This window comes from Ornithorhynchus anatinus, chromosome 13, assembly GCF_004115215.2.
Source record: "Ornithorhynchus anatinus isolate Pmale09 chromosome 13, mOrnAna1.pri.v4, whole genome shotgun sequence".
In the NCBI taxonomy this organism is placed as follows: Eukaryota; Metazoa; Chordata; class Mammalia; order Monotremata; family Ornithorhynchidae; genus Ornithorhynchus; species Ornithorhynchus anatinus.
In genome coordinates, this window is record NC_041740.1 from 20,142,118 (window position 1) to 20,164,851 (window position 22,734).

The 22,734-nt window shown below is 46.3% G+C and overlaps 1 protein-coding gene across 1 annotated transcript in view; it reads right to left on the reverse strand.

Annotated features, from left to right (window-relative positions):
* Positions 1-8,957: 8,957 nt before the first annotated feature.
* SLC39A12 (solute carrier family 39 member 12) overlaps positions 8,958-22,734 on the reverse strand; it is a 40,936-nt gene continuing 27,159 nt past the window's right edge. Inside the window, exon 12 of the mRNA XM_039913845.1 lies at positions 8,958-9,572. Coding sequence (XP_039769779.1) covers positions 9,444-9,572 — 129 coding nt within the window. The 3' untranslated portion in view covers positions 8,958-9,443. The remainder of the gene's footprint in view (positions 9,573-22,734) is intronic.

Consider the following 22,734-nt stretch of genomic DNA (forward strand, 5'->3'; position numbering starts at 1 on the left):
CAGGGACTTTGTCTAAACCAATTTGCTTGGGCCCACTCCAGCACCTAGTAGAGTGCCTGGCACATGGCAAGCCTCTAACAAATCTCATAATTAATTCCCATTTTGGAGATGAAGGAACTAAGGCTCAGAGGAGTGAAGTGACTTGTCCAAGGTCACGCAGCAGACAAGTGGCAGAGCCGGAATTAGAACCCAGGTCCTTATGATTCCCAGGCCAGGACTCTATCCACTAGACCACAATGCTTCCCACCCTGAGGTCAGAGGAAGAGGAGGGAAAATCACCCTACCCCTCCACCCATTGGTTCGTTATCTGCCGGGGCTGAATAAGTCATAAATTCCCTCAACGCCCCTGGGCTCAGAAATTTGGCCAGAAATTCCTCTCTTTGCAGGTACCTCATCTGTAAAATGGGGAATAAGACTGTGAGACCTGTGGTGGGGCAGGGACTGTGTCCAAGCCAATTAACTTAACTACCCCAGAGTTTAGTACAGTCCTGGGGCATAGTAAGCGTTTAACAAATACCACAATTATTATTATTAGGTACACTCTGAGAGGAGAGATTGGTGCTCAAACAGACCTTTCCACTTCACTTGGATCTGTGGCTTGCATATGGATCTGTGACCTTTGGAAATTTGATATTCACCCCACTCTCAACCCCACAGCTCTTAAGTACATTGTAAATTATTTATTTTTATTAACGCCATTCTCTCCCTCTAGTCTGTAAGCTCATGGCAACTCTGTTGGAATGTACTCTCCTAAGCACTTAATACAGTGCTCTGCACAAAGTAGACACTCAATAGATGCCACTGATTGATGGCTGAATGGGTGTCATCACTGGGGATCAGTTACTTCTTCCCTGCACTGAATCAACCCCCAAGGAGAGGAACACTCAGTCAGTCAGTCGTATTTACTGAGCGCTTACTTGGTGCAGACAACTGTGCTAAGCTCTTGGGAGGGGACGATGTAGCAGAATTGCCCCCAGCTTACAGTCTTGACGGGGAGACCTACATTAATATTATATTTTACCCTCACAAGCACTTAGTACAGTGGTTTGTACACAATAAGCACTCAATAAATACAATTAAATGAATGAAGGAATACAGTACAACAATAAACCGACACATTCCCTGTCCACAACGAACTTGCATCTATCTCTCTCTCACACACACATATACACATTCAGAAACAGACACAAACGTACCCACTCATGTCCATTCTTAAACCCCCATCCTCCCCTGCACCTTAATGAACAAACACAGTGCACACACACATACAGAGTCCGTGTCAGAAAGTAAACTCCTTGTGGACAGGAAATATAGCATTTTTGTGGGGTGCTTTCCCATACCCTTAGAGCACGTCATTGCGCAGGGCAGAGACGAACGAATGAAGCTGTTTTTGGCAACTAATTTTTCTTTGTTATGAAGGATTTCCTTTCCTTCCCCCCCCCCCCCCCCCCCCCGTAGGTCCACGGAACCCATCTTTTACATCCTCTCATTCTGAAAAAGTGGAAGGGCCCCAGCGGCAGAGGTGGAGAATGCAAAAACACTTTAAACGAAGAACCCAGAAATCCACAATAGTGAAAGGACACCAGGAGGTGTACCCAGTTCCTTTCAAACACCTCTTCGCTCCCCAGTAAATCCACTAAGCCACCGAACAGTAACCTGTGGGAAGACATTTCCGTTTCACGGCTCAGTTCCACACAGACCTCCTTCCCGATACCGGTGCCCATTGCGTCTTAAAAGAAAGTGCCACAGGGCATGTTTGTAGGACATAAACACTGAGTTTGTCTGGCTTCTCAGAGCTGAGGAGAGGCAGCCATGGAGAAGCTTTTTTTTATGGCTTACTATGTGCCAGACACTGTTCTAAACTGTAAGCTTTTTGGGAGAAGGAAATAATAGTATAACAGTATAAATACAACACTACACTATTATAGTGTACTTTCCCAAGCAGTGCTCTGCACATAGTAAGTGCTCAGTTAATTTGATTGATTGAATATACAATCATTGGAGTAGACACAAGCTAATCAGGTTGGAGACAGTCCCTGTTCCAGGTGGGACTCCAGGTCTTAATCCTCATTTTACAAATGAGGGAACCAAGGCACAGAGACTAATAGCAATTAATATTAGTGGTATTTTCTAAGTGCTTACTATGTGCCAGGTACTGAGGTGGATACAAATAAATTGGGCTGGACACAGTCCCTGTCCCTCGTGAGGCTCACAGTCTCAATCCCCATTTTACAGATGAGGTAACTGAGTCACAGAGGAAGGCAAGTGACTTGCCCAAGGTCACGTGGTGGACAAGTGACAGAGCTGGAATTAGAGCCCAGCTCCTTCTGACTCCCAGGCCTGTGCTGTGACCTCTAGGCTATGCTGCTGGTCTTGATGGAGGGCATTTATTTCTTGAAATACTTTTACAAGAGCCATTACTCTTTCCCCTCCACATCTCCCTCAGCCAGAGCCCCATCACAGATAAATGGGAGGTGTTTCCCCTCCATCGGGGTCTTTCAGTGGGTGGTCCTTCAACCCACACAGCATATCCTGAGTAGGCTGGCATTCGCCAGTCTTAGTTTTGCTCTTTCGGTTAATATGTCACTTCTATTATTCACTGGTTCCAGGGAGCTGAGGCAGTCTCCAGAGACATAATCATTTCAGTCTAAGAAAATCAAAAGAAAGTTAAACATCCGCTATCTCCTCAGCCCTAAATTAAGGCTGGGTTTTAAGCGGGGGGGGGGGGGGGGGGGGGGGGGGGGGGGGGATTGAAGGGGCTGTATTAACTCTCTCAAAGCACTAAAGTATCATTTCTAGACTGTGAGCCCATTGCTGGGTAGGGATTGTCTCTCTCTGTTGCTGAATTGTACTTTCCCAGTGCTCAGTACAGTGCTCTGCACACAGTAAGTGCTCAATAAATGTGATTGAATGAATGAAACTCTCACCACACCGCCCTGTTTATTCTCCTTTACTAGAAGGCAGGAAGACTTAGTGAGTAGAGCAGTAGGAATTGTCTTGTATCTACCCCAGTGCTTAGTACTTAGTACAGTGTGTGGCACATGGGAAGCACTTGATAAAGACCACAATTATTACCATTATTATTATTAGGAGTTGGTAGCTTGTAGGCATGGCAGTGCTTAGTACAGGGTTCTGAACCCAGTAAGTGCTTAATAAATACATTACTACTATGGCAAAGCTGGTCAGGTCTCAAGGAAAAGCAGTGTGGCCTAGTGGAAAGGACCCGGGCCCGGGAGTCAGAAGGACCTGGGTTCTAATCCCAATCCCTCCCGTTGCCTGCTGTGAGACCTTGGGCAAGTCACGTCACTTCTCTGTGCCTCAGTTTCCTCATCTGCAAAGTGAGGATTCAACAACAGTCCTCCCTCCTACTTGGGCTGTGGGACTGGGACGGCATCTGACCTGATTAGCTTGTGTGTACCCCAGTGTTTAGAACAGCGCTCAGCATATAGGAAAAGCTTAACAAATATTATAATTAGTGCTGCCACTTCCAGACTTCTCCAGCAACTAAACTCTTGGGTTCTCACACCAACCCCTCCTGTTAGCACTGATTTATATTATCTTTATACTCGATTGCTTCCTTCTATCATTGATTCATTTTAGTGTGCATCTGTAAACCCCTTGAGGAGAGGAAGCATGTCTACAAACTCTGTCGAATTGTACTCTCCCAATTCTGCACACCACAAGCATTCGGTAAATACCATTGATTGATTGTAAGATCCCTGTGGGTGGGACTGTGTATTCCAGCTCTATTGTATTGCCCTCTCCCAAGAACTCCCTTTCCTCCCCTTCGGTATCTTCAAGAGCAAGATTTGTTCTAGAGAGATATGCACAACAAAATCAGTGGACCAAAAAAACAACCCTAACTCCAACTCCCTGAGACACAGAATGCCCAGAGGCTCCGAGATCGCAGACCACTTGGCATTTCTTTCGGCCTTAGAAGCTACAAGCCTGGTGGGAGAAGACTGAGGCTCTCTCGGGACCAGATAGTTGGGAAACTCAGTGCAAGCCGGGAAGCTGATGAAGGGTCTGTAGGGTCAGGAAAGAGGAGGCTGCCAAGTGAATCTTTTGGAGAGAGACACTGTGTCTCAGAGGGTGGACAGAGAGATTAGGGGTACAGGGGGAAACATCCCAAACAGCCTGGTACTTTGATCTTTTTGATACCCATGTCATTGGTGAGTCAGTTTATTGCCTGGAAAATCAATCAAACAGTCAATCATATTTATTGAGTGCTTGCTGTTTGTAATACAACACAACAATGTCACGGACACATTCCCTGCCTACAAGAAACTTCCAGTCTAGAGGGGAAGACAGCCATGAATATAAATAAATAAGTTATGGATATGTACATAAGGACTCAGAAGGGAGTGGGAAAAGAGGAAATGGAGACATGCTGGTGATGCCAGGAGTGAGAATTTTAAGTTGGGGGGTGGTCACTTGCCTTAGGGGTTGACGTGATTCCTGATCTACAATACCGGAGCTCGTTGTGGGAAGGGAATGTGTCTGTTTATTGTTGGATTGTAAGTGCTCGATAAATACCCCTGAATGAATGATTAAAGAAAGAAAGCAGGCCAAGCTCAGAAACAAACAAAATCAGGGAAGCAGTGCTGCCTATTGGAAAGAGCATGGGCCTGGGAGTCAGAAGGACCTGCATTCTAATACTGCTCCACCACTTGTCTGCTGTGTGACCTTGGGCAAGTCACTTTACTGCTTTGTGCCTCAAGTACCACATCTGTAAAATGGACTTTAAGACTTTAAGCCACTTGAGGGTCAGGGACTGTGTCCAAACTGAAACCTTGTATCTGCCCCAGCACTTAGCACAGTGCCTGGCACATAGAAGCGCTTAACGAAGACCATAAAAAAACCCAACTCCTTGAATATCCAGAGAGCTAGGTCATGCTTAATCATAACGGTGTTGGTTAGACAATCAATCAGTGGTATTTTCTGAGCACTTACTATGTGCCAAGCACCATACTAAACACTGGGGTAGATACAAGATAATCAAGTCAGACACAGTCTCTGTCCCAATGGAGCTCACAGTCAGTGTTTATGTCAGAGGGTGACCAGGGATTGAATCCCCATTTAACCGATGAGGAAACTGAAGCATGGAAAAGGTAAGTGATTTGTCCAAGGTCACTCAAAGGCAAGTGGCAGAGCCAGTATTAGAACTTGGGTCTCCTGACTCCCAGGCCCATACTCTTTCCACTAGGCCATGCTGCTTAGAATGGTGATCCCACTGTATGGCCCCTTTTCTTTAGACAGCCTAAGAGATTCGAGTAGGAGAAAACTGTTCTCAAGAATCCCCCAAATCTGGGGTTGGAGTGGCAAGCAGGAGGTCATAGGTCAATTCATTTCATTTTTCTCTTCCAACAGACTTCAAGAGGGGCAGATAAGATGCCCCGGCGCTTGCTCAGAGTTCTCTCATCCCAGCAGATAGGAGACTGTCTGTTGCCAAAATTTTAAAGTTCAGGCTGAAAGATCTTATGAGAACAGCAACTGGTAGACTGGGCTGAACTGAGAAAAGGAGAGAGAGTGAGAGGGATACCCACAGAGAGTCAGAGAGACACTAAGAGAGTCAGAGAGACAAAGAGAGGAACACAGAGAGACAGAAAACAAGAGTGACAGAGACAGCAAGGCAGAAAAATAGACAGAGAGGCAGAGAGAGAACCACAGAGCCAGAGAGAGACAGAGAAAGGAGAAGGGAAAGAAATGGGGAGGGAGAGAGGGAGAGGGATACAGAGAGAGTCAGAGAGACAGAGAAACAGAAAGTCACAGACAGCAAGTGGCTGAGACAGCAAGATAGAAAAATAGAGAGACAGAGAAGCAGAGAAACGCAGAGACAGAAAGACAGAAACAAAGGAGGAAGAGAGAGAAAGGGAGGGAGAGAGAGAAAGGGAGGGAGAGAGAGAAAGGGAGGGAGAGAGAGAAAGGGAGGGAGGGAGAGAGAAGGCAAGGGAGAGGGCGAGTCAGGCAGAACCCTTTTAAAGGCAGGAAGGCCCCGTGTGTGCTGTTAGGATTAATTTGCGATTATTGCTGCCTCATGCTGGGAAGAGGAAGAGAACAAACAGCTATTTCCCATGCAGCCTCTTCATCTCCCCACCTGCACCACAACCTGTCCCAGGAATGGGAATTTTGCCATCTTGCCCCCACATCGAGGCTGGGGGTAGCAGCACAAAAGATCCAGAAAATAAAACACAAAATTCCACCTGCTTCCAAGAACCATTTTCCTCAGGGAACGATTGTGCCTAGAGATCAAGTGGGGGCTTGCTGGGGGTCTGCCCAACAGCCAAGGGTGACTGAGAAAGTAAGGTGCCTCGCTTGCTTGCAGGAGCTTAGTTGTTTGCCAAGATTCATTCATTCATTCATTCATTCATTCGTTCGCATTTATTGAGCACTTACTGTGTGCAGAGCGCTGTACTAAGCACTTGGTTTTTGGGTCCCTCAGGACCACTGGCTCATCTACCCACTTGACCTGCTTCTGGCTAATAATAATAATGATTGTGGTATTTCTTAAGCACTTACTATGTGCCAAGCACTGTTCTAAGGGCTGGGGTAGGTACAAGTTAATCAGGTTGGACACAGTCCTTGTTCCACATGGGGCTCACAGTATTAATCCCCATTTTACAGATGAGGTAACTGAGGCCCAGAGAAGTGACAAGACTTGCCCAAGGTCACACAGCAGACATGTGGCGGAACCGGCATTAGAGCCCAGGTCCCTCTGCCTCCCAAGCCCATGCTCTATCCACTAAGACACGCCACAACCTAATTCACTTGCAACTTCCTCAGTCCTTAGAACAGTGTTTGACACAAAGTAAGAGTTTAATAAATACTATAAAAATATAGGTCCAGAGGAGCCACGATCGGGGTAGTGGGATTTGCCGGTAGACTTTTCCAGTGCCCTGTCTATCCTTCCTCCGCAGGGTCAAATAACCACCGAGCCCTAACCTCGGCCGCCAAGAAACGCAGCCCAAGGCAGCAGGACAGGACAACCAGGGAGATAATGATAATAATAATAATTAGGGTATTTGTTAAGTGCTTGCTCTGTGTCAGGCATTATGCTAAGCACTGGGGTGGATTCAAGCAAATCGAGGTGGACACAGTCCCTTGTCCCACATGTCTCACTGTCTCAAACCCCATTTGCCAGATGAGGCAACTGAGGCCCAGAGAAGTGACTTGCCCGAGGTCAGGCAGCAGACTAGTGGTGGAGCGGGATTAGAACCCATGACTTTTTGACTCCCAGGACTGTGCTCTATCCACTGCTTCTGTTTCTCATGGGAGATGTTTGCGGGCAGTTGGCAGAGGCTGGGCCGAGGCTTCAGCCTTCAGCCCAATGCAAGTAGTGAGAAGCAGCATGACATAGTGGTTAGAGCACAGGCCTCGGCATCAGAAGCTCCTGGGTTCTAATCCCAGCTCCGCAACTTGTCTGCTACACAACCTCGGGCAAGTCACTTCACTTCTCTGAGCCTCAATCACCTCATCTGTAAAATGGAGACTAAGACTGTGAGCCCATGTGGAACCAGGACTGTGACCAACTTGATTAACTTGTAACTACCCCAACGCTTAGTACAGCGCCTGTCACATAGTAAGCGCTTAACAAATACCATCACTATTAAGTAGTGTCTCGTGGGAGCAGGCAGAGCCTGGCTGCCATGGAACCAGCACCGTGAAGGGGAAGAGTTAAACCAGACCTAGGTTGGCTAAGTTCAGTACGCTCAGGGGAGACATGTTTACATTTTACAGTTTAAATAGCTCCTGCTGACTTGCCAGGGTGTTTATCATCAAGCCACCTCCATCCCTCCCACCCCCAGGCCTCGGGGTTTAAGAACGGACTGTCCTTGAGAAAGGAGGATGATGCCTCAGTCTAAGGCCACGGACTTTGTAATAATAATAATTGCGATATCTGTTAAGCGCTTACTATGAGCCAGGCACTTTACTGAATGCTAGGATGAAACCAAGCAATTCAGTTTGGACAGAGTCTTAATCCCCTCTTGACAGATGAGGGAACTGAGGCACGGAGAAGTGAAGTGACTTGCCTAGGTAAAGACAGCAGACAAGGAGCAGAGGTGGGATTAGAACCCAGGTACTTCTGACTCTCAGGCCCATGCTGTATCCACTAGGCCACACTGCTTAGTGCCCAGTTGGAATCAATCACCCATTAATCCATCCACCAATGATATCAACTGAGCACTTACCGTGTGCAGAGCACTGGACTAATCGCTTGGCATAGTTCAGTAGATCAGAATTGGTAGACTCATTCCCTGTCCAACAAGGAGTAGAGTAGCCCTCTTGTATCTGTGGGTGAAGACCTCATGTTGCTTTCTAAAAATAATAATGATAATAAAAATATGGTATTTGTTAAGCACTTACTATGTGCAAAGCACTGTTCTAAGTGCTGGGGTAGATACAAGGTAGTCAGGTTGGACACAGTCCCTGTCTCACATGGGGCTCACAGTCTTAATCCCCATTTTACAGATGAGGCAACTGAGAAGGTAAGTGACTTGCCCATGGTCACGCAGCAGGCAAGTGGTGGAGCTGGGATTAGAACCCACATCCTCTGACTCCTGAGCCCGGGGTCTTGCCACTAGGCCATGCTGCTTCTTATATTAATTCTATAGCCTACTGCTATACTATACTATACGCTATATATACTATATTGTATATACTATACTTTTTCTTCCTACTTTAGGAAACCAAAAGAGTTTCTTTCTGAAGCTCTGGGCTCATTTAGAAGTTAGGCTGTTTTTCACCAGAACGCAAGTTTCTTTATTTTTTATTGTATCCTTTGGCTCCAAAAAAACTCCCCAAAAAACCCCTCCAAAGAATGCTGCTGTGGATTATCTTTCTAACCTAGGAAATGGCTTATCCGTGTTCTCACGGGCTGTGATAGCCCATTTTTCTTGGGTTACTCCGAGCGATGACTGAGAAACTCGTGAACAGAAATCAAGGGAAGAGGTTGCCTGTTGCGATCGTGTTAGAAGGAAACTTTATTGTGTTCATTTGTTGGTTTAACTTGGTTAGCATTTTACACTTGTATAGAAATAAATGGGTTCTGGGCACGAAAAAGCTGCAATCAACTTTCTACCTTAAGGCATTTGGGAACTATGCAGCCTACGTCAACGACTATAAATAAACATTTCATTCCTTATTAGAGAAGAGGAGCGCTGAAAGTGTTGGAGAGAATCTACTAGTACTTGAGTTTGAACATGGTTTGGGAAATTTTCACAGACTAAATCCAGACTTTGCACATTTACACTGACAGAGTGTTCCATAATCAGAAGAAGTCGATAAACTGAAACAATATCCCCCTTTATCGACGAAGCGATAAAAATTACAGACTGGTACAGTGACTTGGAGGAATTTTTAAGCCATTATATCGTTCATGGGAAATAGTAAAATGAAACCGTATCAACTTGCAGAAACGCCTTTAGAGAGTGCTAGGAGAAACTTTATATTTTAATGTTATGCTCATATATAGCCAACAGTAGGAGTAAAAGCCAGCCTAGTATCAATCCAAAGTTCTGCAAGAGAAACATCAACCAGGGTCTCTGTGTTTGAACATGAGTCATTTCAGGAAGCTAAAAAAAGAATAAAAAGCAGAATGAGATCCAGATATATTCATCGCTGGGAAAGAGTTTAATGGGAAAACACGACAGCTATATAGTGCAGAGCATTCGAACCGCTAGGGTTCTTGATCTAGTTGTAAATCTCTGTACGTGGTTGTACCGTTATGGTATGGAACATGCACAGAATCAGTTAATGTGATCCTCAGGGTAATAATAATGGCATTTATTAAGTGTTCACTAATCGTGGTAAGAGCTGACTACATGCCAGGCACTGTACTAAGCGCTGAGGTAGATACAAGGTAATCAGGTTGCACACAATACCTGCCCCACATGGGGCTCACGGTCGCATCCTCATTTTACAGATGAGGTAACTGAGGCCCGGAGAAATGAAGCGATTTGCCCAAGGTCAAACAGCAGACAAACGGCGGAGACGAGATTAGAACCCAGGTCCTTCTGACTCCCAGGCTAGTGTTCTATCCATTAGGGCACTGGGGTAGATACAAGATAATCAGGTCAGGCTCAGTCCCTGTCCCCTGTGGGACTCACAGTGTAAGTAGGAGGGGGAACAGGACTTGAAACCCGATTTTGCAGAGAAGGAAACTAAGGCCCAGGGAAGTTGACTTATCCAAGGTCCAAAGTGGGCAAGTGGCAGAGCAGGGCGTGTGGAGAAATCTTCTTAGATGGAGAAAGGTAAGAATAGTAATAATAATTTAATAATTGTGGTATTTGTTAAGCACTTACCATGTGCCAGGCACTGTACTAAGTGCCCAGATACAAGCAAAATGGGTTGGACACAGTCCCTGTCCTACGTGGAGCTCACAGTCTCAATCTCCATTTCACAGATGAGGTAACTGAGGCCCAGAGAAGTGAAGCGACTTGCCCAAGGTCACACAGCAGACAAGTGGCGGAGCAGGGATTAGAACCCATGACCTTCTGACTTCCAGGCCTGGGCTCTATCAACTAAGTCATGCTCCTACAATTGCAGACCTCTCTCTGTAGGAATCAGCAATATTTTGAATTGTTTTGTCTTCTCTTCTCCCTCTGCTCCACTCACACACCCCCTCCCTTTAAATTCATAGTTTATTGGAGGGCCAGAAGGACAGCCCTAGGATCTGGATCTGGCTTTTTCTGTCTCTCCTGGCTCAATTACCTTGTACCTACCCCAGTGCTTTAATACAGTGCCTGGCATATAGTTAGCTCTTAACAAATGCCACCATTAGTAAATGCTTAACAAATACCATAATTATTACTCTGAGGATCGCACTTCCACTGATCCGGAGAGAGCATGGGCCCTGGGAGTCAGAAGGACCCGGGTTCTAATTCTGGCTCCACCACATTTCTGTTGTGAGCCCTTGGGCAAGTCGCTTCACTTCTCTGTGCCTCGGTCACCTCATCTGTGATAAAACAGGGATAAGAGTGTGAGCCCCATGTGGGATAGGGACTGTGTCCAACCTGATTAGTTTGTATTTACCCCAGCTCTTAGAATGGTGTTTGGCACATAGTAAGTGCTTAACAAGTACCATAATCATCATCATCATCTTCTCTGCTCTTGGCAACAGAAAGAGAGACAGCTTCCAAAGAGATGGGTTATCTTCCCCCAATCCCCAGGGTCTACACAGGGCAGGAGAGGATCTCTGAATCTGGATCTCTGAATTGATGGGACATTTACTCTGTCCAGAGCAATTAATCCAACAGTGATATTTATTGAGCTCTTGCTTGGAGCAGAGCACTGTACTAAGCACTTGGGAGAGCGCGATATAACAGAGTCGGTAAACACATTCCCCACCCAGTAGGAGCTTACAGTCTAGATGGAGAGGCAGACATTAAAATCAATTACAGATATGTACGTAAGTGCCCAGGGGGTGAGAGAAGGGTGAATAAAGGGAATAAATCCAATGCAAGGGTGAAGCAGAAGCGAGTGGGAGAAGAGGAGATGAAGACTTAGTCGGAGAAGGCCTCTTGGAGGAGGGGTCATTTTAGAAAAGCTTTGAAGGTGGGAAGAGTGATCAACTGCTGGATATGAAGAGGGAGAGCATTCCAGGCCAGAGGCAGGACAAGGTGGTGGTGAGAGAGACGAGATCGAAGTACGGCGAGTAGGTTGACATTAGAGGAGTGAAGTGTATGGGCTGGATTGTGGTAGGAAATCGATGAGGTAGGATAGCACTCAACTAAGTGCTTGGAAGAGTATAATAGAGTTGGTAGACACAATCCCTGCCCATAATAAACTTACAGCTTTGAGAGAAGAACGTTTTACTAGGAGAGTTTCTCCCATTTAGAGATTCATTTGACACATTTAAAGGAACAGGAACAATCTGGGAAATGGAACCCAAAATTAAACCAATGGTCCTACACCCACCACCCATCTCTGTCACGAGAGCTATGCTGGCCACTTGGATTTTTTTTTTAGTGTATCTGCTATGCCCTCATTATATGCCAGGCACCATACTAAGCAATGGGGTAGATACAAGTTAACCAGTTTGGACACATTCCCTGTCCCACATAGGGCTCGTAGTCTTAATTGCCATTTTACAGATGAGGGAACAGAGGCACAGGGAAGCGATGTGATTTGCCCAAGGTCACACAGCAGGCAGGTGGTGGGGCCGGGATTAGAACCTAGGCTAATCCCTAGACTCCTAGGCCCGGGCTCTATCCACTAGGCAACATTGCTTCTCACCTGGATTGAGTGGACCATTCCCTGGTGGATGAGATCCCCCTCCTCAGGGGACTCTCTGAGCCAGAGTTGGCTATGGGGGCTATCTTTCCCTCAGTTGATTCAGACAGCACGACAGAAATCACCATGGCTTCGTCCCTGTTTCGCAGGCCATCCTTTTATTAGTTCGACTGCCACATACCTCACAGATACAGTTAGTAGTTGGGGTTTGGGGAGGTCTGCCGTGGGGAGGGGTCCTGAGTCTCTTCAGTCTTCCTGTTGCCTTCTGACCTTTATCGGGAGAGAAAGAGAAGCACAGGAGAGAGATGGAGAGTAATAGAAAGAGGAAGAATGAGGAAAAAAAGAGGAAGAGGGTGAGAAAGAGAGAAAAAAGAGAGTAAGAGACAATGAGAGAAAGAGGGAGAGAGTTGGAGAAAGATAAAGAGAGAGAGGAGGGAGAGAGTCTAGGAAAGGAAGGGAGAGAGAGAGAAGGAGCCCATTAAAATAGATGCCAATATCGTTTTGTCATTTAGGCATTTGGTATTCACACCAGCACTCATGTACATATCTATAAATTTGTTTCTATTAATGTCTGTCTCCACCTCTAGACCATAAGATCGCTTTGGGCAGGGAACGTGTCTACCAACTGTTATCTTGTCCTCTCCCAAGCGCCTAGTACCGTCCTCTGCACACAATAAGCACTCAATAAATATGAATGACTGTCTGACTGCCTGACTCTCATTTCTGATGCGGTCAGAGGCCCTCTCAGCCTCTGGCCCTTGTCTAGAACAGTCCACCCACTTCCCTGTCCATTCCCGGTGCAACCTGAAAGTGGGAATGATGGATGGAAAACTTGGAGCTGGCAGTCTGCTCTCTGGAACAACCCCCCAGCCCCACCTAGCCCGGGCCACAGCAAACTCTCAACCAACCAATCGATCAATCAGTGCTATTTCCTGAGCACATACTGTGTGCTGAGCACTGAGCACTTGGGAGAGTAGAATAGGCTAAGAAGACACGATCCTTGGCCCTCAAGGAGCAAACAATGTAGCTGGGGACAACCAGAGGAGGGGAACATGTCTCCTAATTCTTTGTCCTCTCCCAAGTGCTTAGTACAGTGCTGTGCACACAGTAAGTGCTCCATAAATACGGTTGAATAAAGAATAGTAAGCACTCAATAAATACCATAGACCATTCCTTTCCACCTCAAGCAGAAACTCCTGGCCCTTGGATTTAACAATAATAATTGTGGTATCTGTTAAGCACTTCCTATGTTCCAGGGACCTTACTAAGCGCTGCGGTGGATACAAGCAAATCGGGTTGGACACAGTCCCTGTCCCACATGGGGCTCCATCCCCATTTTACAGATGAGGGAAATGAGGCACAGAAAAGTAAGGTGACTTGCCAAGGTCACACAGCAGACAGGCACTCAGGTAACTCTCTCCCTGATTCTTCTTCATTCCTGCCCTACTACACCCCAGGTCATTCACTTCACTCCTCCCCCGCTACCAATTCAATTGCATTTATTGGGTGCTTACTGTGTGCAGAGCACTGTACTAAGTGTTTGGGAGAGTACAATATAACAATTATCAGGCACTTTCCCTGCCCACAATGAGTCTAGAAACTGTACTATTACGACACTACCTCCTCCTACTTCCTAACCTCTTATTCCAGCCTTTGCCAAGGACATGATGGACTGGTATTCCCACCCTCTTCAGACTGCTTCCTCTACAGTGTAAGCTCGTTATGGACAGGGAGTGTGCCTCCTAATTCTGCTGTCTTGTCCTCTCCCAAGCTCACGGCAAAGTGCTCTGCACCTAGCAAGGGCTCGACAAATACCGCTGATTGATTAACGGGCAAAGGCCCAATTCCACTTCGGGCTTAAGGTTTCTGGCCAAGGGGACTGAGAGTTAAAGGGATCAATCAATCCATGGTATTTATTGAGCATTTACTGTGAGGAGTACTGTACTGAGCACTTAGGAGAGTAAGCGGGGAGTTTACTCTGCTCCGGCCACCCACCCCGTCATTGTCTCTTGGCAGTCTTAGCCTTCTCGTTCCCCAAATTTCAGTGGGCCCTGAAGGCAGCGAACAGCCAAGGAAGGGAAGTTCTCGCATTTTCTGTCAGGGTATAATGAATGTTTCAGGAAATCAGAGGTATTTTTGGATTCCAGCCAATGTTCAAGGAGTGAGAAAAGTGGGGAAGCTTGTAGACGGGGGGTGGGGGACCCGGGAACTTCAGCTTAATTACATCGTCTTCCATCGACACACTGTAAGTACCAAAGCTGCTGGGGTTCGTAGACCACAAATGTTTCAAACCGCGGGTGGGGATGATTCACTCTTCCTGCCTTAGCGAACATAGGTTTTAAATGTTCGATTACGTTCGTTTTCGAGGCTTGAAATGGATTTCAGAAGCTCATGTTTATTTCAGTCAAAGAACACTTGAGATGGAGCGGGGGGAGCCCCTCTAGTTTAAGGATGATGTGTTGCGGTTTGAATCGATATGGAAGGTTCACGTCCACGGAACACTTCCTCCACTCTTGCGCCTACGTGGCTGGGAATTATGGGCCGGGAGGCTGGCACCAGTTCAATTCCAATTCACCTTCGCTCTCTCCAACTGGGGCCTCTCTTCTGTTCAGCCACCCCAGTGCTTGCCACAGCGCCTGGCACAGAGTAAGCTCGTGACAAATACCACAATTATTTTTTTTTATTCTCCTACATCCTTTGGTTCCGCACCTGTTGCAACTCCAATCCATCAATCATTCAATCTTATTTATAGAGTGCTTCTTGTGTGTGAAGCACTGTACTAAGCACTGGGGTGGATACAAGTAAATCGGGTTGTACACGCTCCCTGTCCCGTGTGGGGCTCCTATTTCTTAATCCCCACTTTACAGATGAGGTCAATGAGGCACAGAGAAGTGAAGTGACTTGCCCACTGTCACACAGCAGACAACTGAAGGAGCCCGAATTAGAACCTATGACTTTCTGACTCCCAGACCCATGCTCTCTCCACTATGCCATGCTGCTTCCCCTGCTTCTTCTCACCTCTCCAACCCTCTGCTAAGCCCACATTCACTTTCTCTGTCTTACTAGCTACCTGTCAAAATCTCTCGCTCAATCTCCAAAACTCTCCCCTCTCTACTCTCTCCTTGGATCTAATCCCCCTCTTTCTTTACGATGCACTTGAATCTGCTCTTCTTCCCTCCTTGATCTCCATCGTCAACCACTCAGTGTTGGATGGCTTCTTCCCCTTTTGCTTTCAAACATGCTCACTTTTTCCCCATACTAAGAAAGTCTTCTCTTAATGTTCATTCAGTTGTACTTGTTGAGCACTTACTGTGTGTAGAGCACTGTTCTAAGTGCTTGGGAGAGTACAATATAACATTAAACAGAAACATTCCCTGCCCACAATGAGCTGTTTATTGTTGTACTGTGCTCTCTCAAATGCTTAGTACAGTGTTCTGCTCACAGTAAGCATTCAATAAATGTGAATTACTGGCTGAGTGACTGAATCTCAGGGTTCCCTCCAGCTAACACCCCATTTCCCTGGTCCCATTCCTGACTACATCCCTCTAAGGGGTTATATAACCCCACTGTCTCCACTTCCTCTCTTTGACAGTCTTGGTTTCTGCCTCCTCTACTTTACCAGAATGACTCCATTTCACCCATGACTTTCACCGAGACCTACAATCTCAGACAATTTTAGACCGTGGGACAGGGACTGTGTCCAACCTGCTTATCTTGTATGTATCCCAACATCCGCTACAGTGGTTGGCAGATAGTAAGTGCTTAAAAAATACATTTTTTTATGAGAAACCATGTGGCTTAGTGGAAAGAGTGTAGACCTGGGACTCAAAAGACCAGGCTTTTAATCCCAGCTCCATAATTTACTTGCTCTGTGACCTAGGGCAAGTCATTTAACTTATCTTTGCCTCAGTTTCCTCCTCTGAAAAACGGGGGTTCATTCCTGTTCTCCCGCCTCATTAGACTGTGAACCCCACATGGGACCTGATTATCTTGTGTCTACCCCAGTGGTTAGTATAGTGCTTGTACCATAGTAAGCATTTAACAAATACCACAATCATTGTTATTATTATTTCTTCTTCTTCTCCTTCCCCTTCTCCTTCTCCTTCTCCTCCTTCTCCTTCCTTCTTTGCCAGATCTAATAGATTTTAACCTAATCCTTCATGATCTCTCAATTAATCAATGGTCATCTATCAAGCACTTATGTGCAGAGCACTGTACTAAATACTTGGTAGAGTACAATACAATCGAGTCTGTAAAAAACACAATAGCTACCTACAGGAAGCCTACAGTCTAGAAGGAGAGATATAGTAAAATAAATGACAGATGGGGAAATTGCAGAACATAAGCATATGTACACAGTTGTTGCAGGATTGGGGGATTATCAAAGTGCTTTACAGTGAGCAAGTCCCTTTTCCTGCAAACACAATCTAACCTGGGTTCTTCTGTCATAGTTCTTTTCTGGTTTCCTTGTTACTTCTCCAACCAAGCCTTCTCTTCCTCCTCTGCTTGTTTTTCTTCCTCCTCTTTGTTCTCTAACTTGGGATGTCCTTCAAAACTCTGTTCTGTGTCCACTTTTATCACTTTAGGCTCCCCGCCCTCAGGCTTCTCATCCATTCCCTTGTCTTCAGCCACCATCAGAAGCAGCACTGCCCAGTGGAAAGAGCGTGGGCCTGGGAGTCGGGAGTGCTGGGTTCTAATCTTGGATTCACTACTTGCCTGCTGCGTGATCTTGGGCAAGTCACTTAGCTTCTCTGAGCCACATTTTTTTTATCTGTAAAATGAGGATTCAATCCCTGTTCTCCTTCCCACTTTAGGCTGCTACCCCCATGTATGACAAGAGGCTGTGCCCAACCTGGTTATCTTGTACTTTCCCCAGCACTTAGTGCAGTGCTTGGTACATGGTGGGAGTTTTTTAATAAATACTACAATTGCTATTTGTCTCCCTCGCAAGACTTTAAGCTCATCGCGGGCATGGAATGTGCCTGCTTATTGGTATAAATCATCATCATCGGTGGAATTTATTGAGTGCTTACTATGTGCAGAGCAATGTACTAAGTCCCTGGGAGAGGACAATAAAGTGGGGTTGGCAGACACATTCCCTGCCCACAATGAGCTTTCAGTCTGGAGGAAGAGACTAACATTAATATGTATGAAGATGATATAAATACATAATAATTAAAAATAATAAAAAATGAACAGTGATAACAGAAGCAGCGTGGCCTGGAGGGTAGAGCTCGGGCCTGGAAGTCAGAAGGATCTGGGTTCTAATCCCAGCTCTGCCACTTGTCTGCTTGGTGACCTCGGGTAAGTCACTTTACTTCTCTGGGCCTCAGTTACCTCACCTGGAAAATGGGGAGTAAAGCCATGAGCCCCATGTGGGACAGGGACAGCATCCAAACAGATTAACTGGTATCTTCCCCAATGCTTAGTAAAGAGCTAAGCATATAATAAACTTTTAACAAATACCATTTTTTTAAAAAGTGGCAGAACAAGGATTAGCACCCAGATCCTCCTGACTCCCAGGCCCATACTCTACCCAGTAGGCCACACCGTTTCTCAAAAACAGCTTAAGCTGGTTCAGCCACATGGGAAGGATTCTCAGCAGGATTGGCATATACTGAACGTGTCTGTTTATTATTCTATCATACTCTCCCGAGCGCTTAGTACAGTGCTCTGCACACAGTAAGCACTCAATAAATGTGATTGAATGAATAAACGAACGAATGAGTAATAGTCTTCTGGCCTCCGGTGAGAGGGAAGACGGGAAGCAGTGATAAACCAGATTAAGCTGCCCTTCAGACTTACCAGCTGCATGGAGAGTCCTAGTCCACTCGAATCGGCTCATACATCCTGGGCTGGTGGGAATCGAACCTTTCCAAAATGAAGCAGAGAGAAAGCCCTGTTAGCCATGCAGGGGAAAGCCCTGGAAATGGCTCTAGAATGAAAGGGGATAGGGCAGACCCATCTCCCAATGGGGTCTAGAGACTCAGGAGTCTAGTAAGGGACTGAACCTTGGGTCTATACTCACTGGTCTCTCCCAGCAGCAGGTCCCTGGAGTGTGTCGGTGGCTGTCAGTCATCCATCCTCTGTCCTGTCGCCGATTGGTCCGTGTGAGGGGGTTGGTGGTCCGAAGGGGGCATGAGACCCCCGTAAAGTGAGATCCCCGGCTGCCGCCACGAGACAGAGGGTCTCACCCCGCCCCAAGGGCCACCTGTTCAACCTTGATGGATCTACGCTTCGGTCCACAACCTAATGCCACAAACTAAGGAAGCAGCATGGCCTAATAGATAGAGCCCGGGACTGGGAGTCAGAAGGACCCAGCTTCTCATCCCGGCTCCGCCACTTGTCTGCTGCGTGACCTCGGGTAGGTCACTTCGCTTCTCTGGGCCTCAGCTACTTCATCTGTAAAACGGAGATCAAGACCGTGAGCCCCATTTGGGATTGGGACTGTGTCTGACCTGATTAGCTTGTATCTACCTCAGGGCTTAGAACTGTGTCTGGCACATAGTAAATGCTTAACAAATACCGTAATTATTACTATTATTATTATTGTTATTGTTAATAATAATGATAAATCAAATGACCACATGTCTTCAAAATTAACAGGAAACCAACTTAGCCATGTGTTCCCGATGGGTTCCAGCTCAAACCCATTGGTTCCTGGGCTCCAATGATGGTCCATTCAGAGGACAGCTCACCTCTCCTCACTCTTCCCCATATGATGATGATGATGACGATGATGATGATGGCATTCATTAAGCGCTTACTATGTGTCGAGCACTTATTCTAAACGCTGGGGTAGATACAAGCTAATTAGGTTAGATAAAGTCCCTGTTCCGCATGGGGCTCACATTCTTAATCTCTTCTTACAGATGAGGGAAGTGAAGCCCAGATAATTTAAATGACTTGCCCAAGCTCACACAGCAGACAGGTGGCAGAGCTGGGATTAGACCCAGGTCCTTCTGACTCCCAGGCCTGTGCTCTATCCACTATCTATTGAAGCAGCGTGGCTCAGTGGAACCAGCCCGGGCTTGGGAGTCAGAGGTCACGGGTTCGAATCCCCACTCTGCCACTTGTCAGCTGTGTGACTGTGGGCAAGTCACTTCACTTCTCTGTGCCTCAGTTACCTCATCTGTAAAATGGGGATTAACACTGTGAGCCCCACGTGGGACAACCTGATCTCCTTGTATCCACCAGCGCTTAGAACAGTGCTTTGCACATAGTAAGCACTTAACAAATACCACCATTTGGGAAGCAGTGTGGCTCAGTGGAAAGAGCCTGGGCTTCGGAGTCAGAGGTCATGGGTTCGACTCCCAGCTCTGCCACTTGTCAGCTGTGTGACTGTGGGCAAGTCACTTCATTTCTCTGTGCCTCAGTTACCTCATCTGTAAAATGTGGATTAACTGTGAGCCTCACGTGGGACAACATGATTACCCTGTATCTACCCCAGCGCTTAGAACAGTGCTCTGCACATAGTAAGCGCTTAACAAATACCAACATTTTTTTTCATGGCTCCTTCATGGATGGGGTCTGGTCTATTAACTCCATTATACTGTACCAGTTGATTGATTGATTGATATTTCTTAACCGTTTACTATGTGCCAGCCACTGTACTAAGCTCTAGAGACTGTAAGCTCTGTCTCACCCTGTGAACCGTAAACTCCTTGAAGTCTACCAACTCTGTTGTACTCTTCCGAGTGTTTAGTGCACTTCTCTTCACGCAGGAAGCATTCAGATAAATACCAACGATTAAGTTAATTAATCAACTGATGAAGTGGGTGGACAGGGCAAATGCAAAATTGTAATTCCCCAAAACACACCCTACTAGAGAGAAAGAAACCCTTTCAGAGCTGGAGGCAGGAAGATTCAAAAGAAAGTCTTCCTCCTCAGAAGAGGAGTCAGCCTGTGGAATTGTGGTGCAGAAGAATGACAGAGGAGGCCATGAGCCCAGATTGAAAGGAGAAAAAAGAGAAATCATGAAAGAAAAACAGAAAAAAACTGTTATATTGTTACACTGTACTCTCCTAACTCCTTAGTACACTTCTCTGCACACAGTAAGCTCTCAGTAAATATGGTTGAATTAATGAATGAATGAAGTGATCGCTTTTCCTGAACACTCACTGTGTGAGGAGCACTGTTCTAACCTCTTGGAAGAGCACATCGTAACAATATAACAGATACATTCCCTGCCCACAACGAGCTTAGAGTCTAGAGAGGGAGTCAGACATTAATATAAATTTAAAAAATTCAGATATGTACTTAAGCGCTGTGGGGCTGGGATGGGAGATGAATAAAGAAAGCAAGTCAGGGCGAAGCAGAAGGGAGTGAGAGAAGAGGAAAGGAGGGGTCAGTTGGGGAAGGCCTCTTGGAGGAGATGTGCCTTCGATAAGGTTTTGAAAGCAGAGAGAGTAATTATCTGTTGGATATGAAGAGGGAGGGTGCTCCAGGATAGAGGTAGGATGTGGGTGAGAGGTTGGCAGTGAGATAGACGAGATCGAGGTACAGTTAGAAGGTTGATCTTAGACGAGCGAACTGTGTTTGGCATCATAGTAAGCGCTCAACAAATATCATGACCATTATGTGAACTATTTGAGCGGGGGTCTCAGAATGTTTTGGAGGAGTTGGCCATAAAACGATTTCACCCCGAGGCAAGAACATTGTCCCCCGTGGCCTGCTCTCCCATCCCTCGGGATCCGGCGCTTCTGGGAGGCGGAAAATACCGCACGGGGGGGCCTTCCCATTCCTCTCAGCCTGGCTTCTGTTTATCTCATCTGCGGGGACCGTGTGGGAATTTGCCTGAAGAGGAAACCTGCGGGGACGTCAGCAGAGCCCTGCCGGGGAGGGTCTGTGTGCCTGGCAGGGCCTCAGAATCTCAGGGTCACTTCTCCGGTCTGGCCCACCTCCTTCCCCTCAGGCCTAGCCCTGGATGTTCAGGCCAGAAGCGCACTGGAGCTCCCAGGATCCAGCTCCTCCTTTTCTGGAATGTCTACCGGAGCCCGGACAACTCCTCAGCTCTGGCAGCGACTCCGCTCTGCTACCGATTTGGGACAACGGTCAAATCTCGTGTGGGAATTAAAATAGAGTCAAAGGCTCGATCATCAAAATCACTATATTCGTAGTTTCGGTATCGTTGATGACCGAGTGTTTCAACAGTTAAGTTTGGGTTCTTTCATTTATTCATTTGATCGTATTTATTGGGCGCTTATTGTGTGCGAAGCACTGTACTAAGCACTTGGATTATTGGGGTATGACCCAATATTTTATTGTTTATATATTTTTATTGTATATATTTTTATATATTGTATATTTTATTGGGTAATAACCCAATATTATATTTTATTGGGTTATAAAATACACTGTGGAGGGAGCTCAATCAGGATAAAATTGATGGCTGGTAGGATGGTTCAAACAGTTCAGCAGTATTTATCGAACACTCCCTCTATGCAGGGCACTGACTGATCGATTGGGAGGAATGGAATTTAGCAGTTACAATCCCTGTCTTCAAGGAACTGACAATCTTCTGGGAGAGAGAGATCCAAAAATAAACTACAGGTGGGGGAAGAATTGGAAACAATCGATATGCACACAATTTTCTGTGGTATTTGTTGAGCGCTTACTATGGGCCGGGCACTGTATTAAGCACTGGAACAGATACAAGCTAATCAGGATGGATACAGCCCCTCTCCCCCATGAGGCTCATAGTCATAATCCCCATTTTACAGATGAGGTGACTGAGGCCCAGAAAAGTTTAAGTGACATGCCCAGGGTCTCACAGCAGACAAGTGGCAGAGCAGGAATGATCGGTGATATTTATTGGGCACTTACTGTGTGTAGAACACTGTACTAGTGCTCTCAAGGGGCCAGGGTGAAAGGGGGTGTTATCCAAGTATTTAGGTGATGCAGAAATATTGAACCGATAGTCGGGGAGTGAGAGATTAATCAGAGAAGGTCTTCTGGAGCCAGGATCTAGCAATCTGGGGGCCTAATTGGCCTAATTCTCCTGGTCTATTGGAAAGAGCAGGGACCTGGGAGTCAGAAGGCCCTGGGTTCTAATCCCAGCTCAGCCACTTGTCTGCTGTGTGACTGTGGGCCAGTCGCTTCACTGCTCTGGGCTTCAGTTACCTCATCTATTAAATGGGGATTAAGACTGTGAGCACCAAGTAGGACAGGAACTGTGTCCATCCTGATTAGCTCGTATCTGCCCCAGAGTTGATTTCAATGCCTGATACATAGTAAGCACTTAACAAATGCCACAACAAAAGTGTTATACAAAAATTCAAAGTATTCCATTACCAACTTTCCATCCGGATGCTGTTTAGCCTGTCCTGCTAGGGTGAGCTGGAAAAGGTCTAAGAATTGATTAAACTTGGCACAGAAGCAGTATAGCCTAGTGGAGAGCGCATGGGCCTAGGAGTCAGAGGGATCTGGGTTCTAATCCTGGCTCCGCCACTTGTCTGTTGTGTGACCTTGGACAAGTCATTGACTTCTCTGGATCTCAGTTCC